We start from the raw sequence: 4334 nt of genomic DNA on the forward strand, positions 1-4334 counted from the left end.
AGAATGCAGTACAGGTAAGATAGACAATGTATTTATTACGGGAGAACGGCCGACCACGTTGCCGGTTTACCCCGAGCAGCGCATCAGGACCGGATTTAAGAATCATAGCACTGGAATATACGCGCACACAACAATTGCCTATGGTTGTATAAAAGACTTCATTATTGTCTTAACTAAAGCATGATTCAATCACCGATGTGTAAATAAGAGTAAAAATAGTATAAAAAAAAATAAAATATATCAAAAACTCAGTATCGATAGCTTATTTATATTTATCAATTTTCAATAGCTTCCATTGTAAACACATTGTTTGGGAAATAAAGATCATTATAAAGTCATTTTCTTCTTCCTATGTCGTCCCCATTAACGGAGGTTGGCGACCACATTTCTAAAAGTTTCTCTGTCTTTTGCAACGTGGAATAATTCGTCTACAGTCATGTTTGTCCAGTCTCGAATATTTCGCAACCATGACTTCCTTTTTCTACCTATTCCCTTTTTGCCATCGACTCTACCCTGCATGATAAGCTGCAAAAGACTATATTTATCATTCCTCAGTATGTGTCTAAGGTATGCAGTATTGCATACTTTTATTGTTCTCAACAATTTTGTCTCGACCCATCCGTCTCAGCATTTCCTCATTGGTGACCCTGGCAGTCCATGGAATTCTCAACATTCTCCGGTATATCCAGAGAAGTTCAAAGGCTTCAAGCTTCTTAACTATATGCGCTTTTAACGTCCATGTTTCTACCCCGTACAATAGTTGGGACCAGACGTAACATTTAACAAACCTCAGTCTCAGCGCAGTATTCAGATTTTTGTCACAGAACAATTGCTTGAATTTTAAGAACGCTGCCATTGCCATTTCTATTCGTACCCTGATCTCTTGGTCTGGATCTAATACTGTTGTGTTGATGTAAGCTCCCAGATATTTATATTTTGTCACTCTCTCTATTTGCTGTCCACCAAGGGTTAGATGCTCATTATTTTAGTCACAGTTTTATTGTTTGACAACCATACCGTACAAATTAATCAGACTTTAGACGTAATTAGATAACCTAGCGATTTCCTCTTGTAGCAATTCAAAAAAATTGTGCTAACTATCGAAAAGAAACAATACAGAAGAAATTAGCTCAGAGTCATCGTTTGCATGTCGTCCAGGCTCTTCTTTGCTTTCTGTGAGATGTCCCCCATCGACTTCTTTGAACAGTCAGAAGTAAACCCCTCTCTCCGCCACATGGTTCTAAAAACAATAAATCTCACCTTTTGCCGACATATAGCCGTCAACGAAACATTGAAATATACACCACATCCTTCCGATCCCACCAAAACCCTTCTTAAACAAGAGGCAGTCGTAACAGTAAAGGGAGTACCTCTAACAAACTATATGGAGGATCTATTAACCACCAAAATATCAAATAACGCAGGCAAGGGTAGGCAAGCTATGGAATGGGTGATCAACAAATTAAATGATGAAGTCAAAGACTTAACAAGGAGTACGGATGAAATTTTTAGCCATACCAAAAGGTCGCTGGACGATATAGCGACCAGTGCAAAGAAGTCGATGGGGGACATCTCACAGAAAGCAAAGAAGAGCCTGGACCACATGCAAACGATGACTCTGAGCTAATTTCTTCTGTATTGTTTCTTTTCGATAGTTAGCACAATTTTTTTGAATTGCTACAAGAGGAAATCGCTAGGTTATCTAATTACGTCTAAAGCTCATTATTTATTAGACTCCTTGACACTATCATAAATTTGGTCTTATCTGTGTTGTTGTCAAGTCCCATTTGAATGCATTCACTATTTATTGCATCTAGTAAAGTTTGTAGTTCTTCTATTCTCTCAGCCATAATTACCGCGTCATCTCATGGTGTTTACGATTTCTCCACCAATTCTTATTCCCTCTTTTCTTTCCCATAAAGCTTTTCTGAATATGACCTGTGAGTACACGTTGAAAAGCGTCGGAGACAAGACGCATCCTTGCCTGACCCCTCTCGCAATCGGTATATTATTTGTTTCTATATCGAAGAAGACTTAGGTGGATAGAAATTAGAAATATAGGAAGGACAATCAAAGAGAGAGAAGAATGGAAAAAAACAAAACACACAAAAAGGATCTTTAAGTGAAAACAGCTTCAGCTTCTTCGGGAGCGTACAGATTGTATATATAAGAATCGATTTTATTTAATGTACAAAAATACATTCAATAATTTTAAATATTATATTATTTCTAGACTCGCTTCGTATTATGTAATATTCATCTTTGTAGAAATCAAAATTATAAAAAGTTTTACATACCCTTTCTTTCTATATTTGCCTAAACAGATGTTGTTTTCCTATAATGGTTTTACAATGTTGTTTTTTAAATTATGGGGTAGTGAAATGGCCTATAATCTTTGTTACGTACCACACTAAACAGTCATTTCTGATTGTATCGATCGATGGATATTTTATGTATTGTAATACCTCTAAGCGATGCGATGGTTGGCAATTTATGGAGAAATCATGTATGCATTTGAATATTTTGTTAAAAGCATAGTTAAATATTATATATTATTGAATATGGTTGAAATCATTATTAGTGCAGTGGAGTGTTCTTCTCTTCCAACATGAACAGAGAACCAAAACTTCTACATTAATTGATTATAAAAGATGCCGATTAACTAATGTTGATCGATTTAGTCGTTCATGATTTATTATAAACAAAGTTATGAAATGACGTTTGTTAAATCGGTTCAGTGGTTTTTGAATATTAGCTTGGACAAACATCGTGACAGCAGATTTTTATATATAAAGATATTAAGAGATGCTTGACTATCTAGGTAAAAGTTTAATACGAAATATCGAAAATAATTATTGTGAAATACTACCAAGAAGAATGTGAATAAAATTAAGGGATAGTAGCCCAGTCTGGTTACGCAAAAATCATCGATTTCACGGCAAAATTTTTCGCAGATATCTAAAAACTTTTAAGACATACGTGGGGGTTACTAGATGACGAATAGATGAAAAAGTATTCGTATTTTTACCTTGCGTTTTTTTAAACAATAAGTTTTTTCCCTTATATTTTACATAATAGTATATTAGTTTATGAGGCGGAGAAGCATGACTTTTCTTGACGCGCCCGATATTATGCGCCGAACGAAGTGAGGCGCGTAATACAGGGCAAGTCAAGAAAAGTCGCTTCTTTGCCTAATAAAGTATACTATTTTTTCTTCAAACGTAGCAATTTTCAACCATAAATAGTACAATTCATACGCTATTTTTACTCGAAATTAACTGTGACAACTATCAAAGTCGTCTAGATGTTAGAAATTAAAATAATCAAGTCGTCGGTGGGATTTGCGTCTCCCTGGTTACAGTTGTTTGACAGTTGTTTGCAATTATTAAAGACAGCTTATTGTTGTTGCAACCGCAAGCGCAAATTTAGTGCGAAAATGGAAAACCTAAACGAAATTGAGTCCGCAGCTAATGATGCAGTAGCACGTTTGGGGCCCTCCAAGTCCAATAAGAACGATAATGCTCAAAAAATTTTAAACCCTCATGATTCGCCAATATCGGGAATGATTGCTGAAAGTTGTTCTCGATCATCAGTATCATCAACAATTACCAATGCGTATCAAGAGTCGGGAACATTTTTGCACGGTTTCAATTTTGAAAATGCCTCATTAACTAATTGTACTTTTAATATTACTATAAATAAAAATGATGTTTAATTGTTGTTAATGACATTTGTATTGTTGCTTTGTGACATGTTTCATATTGTTGCCATGACAACATTTTTCCCTCCGCCGTAAAGAAATGGGAAAAAAAAAACTGCTGCCGGAGGAGACATCAAACTTTGACAGGATCAAGTTAGATAAGTAATGTCATCATTATTTGACGTTTGAAGAAAAACAATATTTGTATCATTTTTTTATCAAGAATATCTTTATTTCCCCGTTTTTTAAATTAAGATTGATAAATAATTTACGGAGATATTTGGAAAAACCAGTTTTTTTGCACTAATTTATAAATTTTATTAATTTTTTAATAACAAAATAAAATGTTATTAATACTTTTGAACATCGAGGAATTACTGTCTTTTAAATTTTTGCGAAATTTTCTCCCGATTTGTCAAATAGTTTAAAAGTTATTTAATTTATTTATTCTCGAGGCTAAATATTTAAACTATTGAACTTGCTCTATTAATGATACTAGACAAATTTAGCAAATTTCATAGGATTCTTTAAGACTTAAACTATCTCAGAAGTTAAATGCATATTGCGTTTTCATCGAAATTATTTACAAAATAAACGTTTGAAAAAGGGGTATGTTTTTTACTTATAAACAATT

General features: G+C 34.1%; 1 protein-coding gene across 1 annotated transcript; it reads left to right on the forward strand.

Moving 5' to 3' along the window:
• Positions 1-1180: 1180 nt before the first annotated feature.
• LOC140446270 (protein slowmo-like) lies at positions 1181-1627 on the forward strand. The gene has a single exon (XM_072538807.1). It carries the CDS (start codon positions 1181-1183, stop codon positions 1625-1627), a length of 447 nt encoding a protein of 148 aa, XP_072394908.1.
• Positions 1628-4334: the final 2707 nt, after the last annotated feature.

Source organism: Diabrotica undecimpunctata, chromosome 7, assembly GCF_040954645.1.
Source record: "Diabrotica undecimpunctata isolate CICGRU chromosome 7, icDiaUnde3, whole genome shotgun sequence".
NCBI classification, from domain to species: Eukaryota; Metazoa; Arthropoda; class Insecta; order Coleoptera; family Chrysomelidae; genus Diabrotica; species Diabrotica undecimpunctata.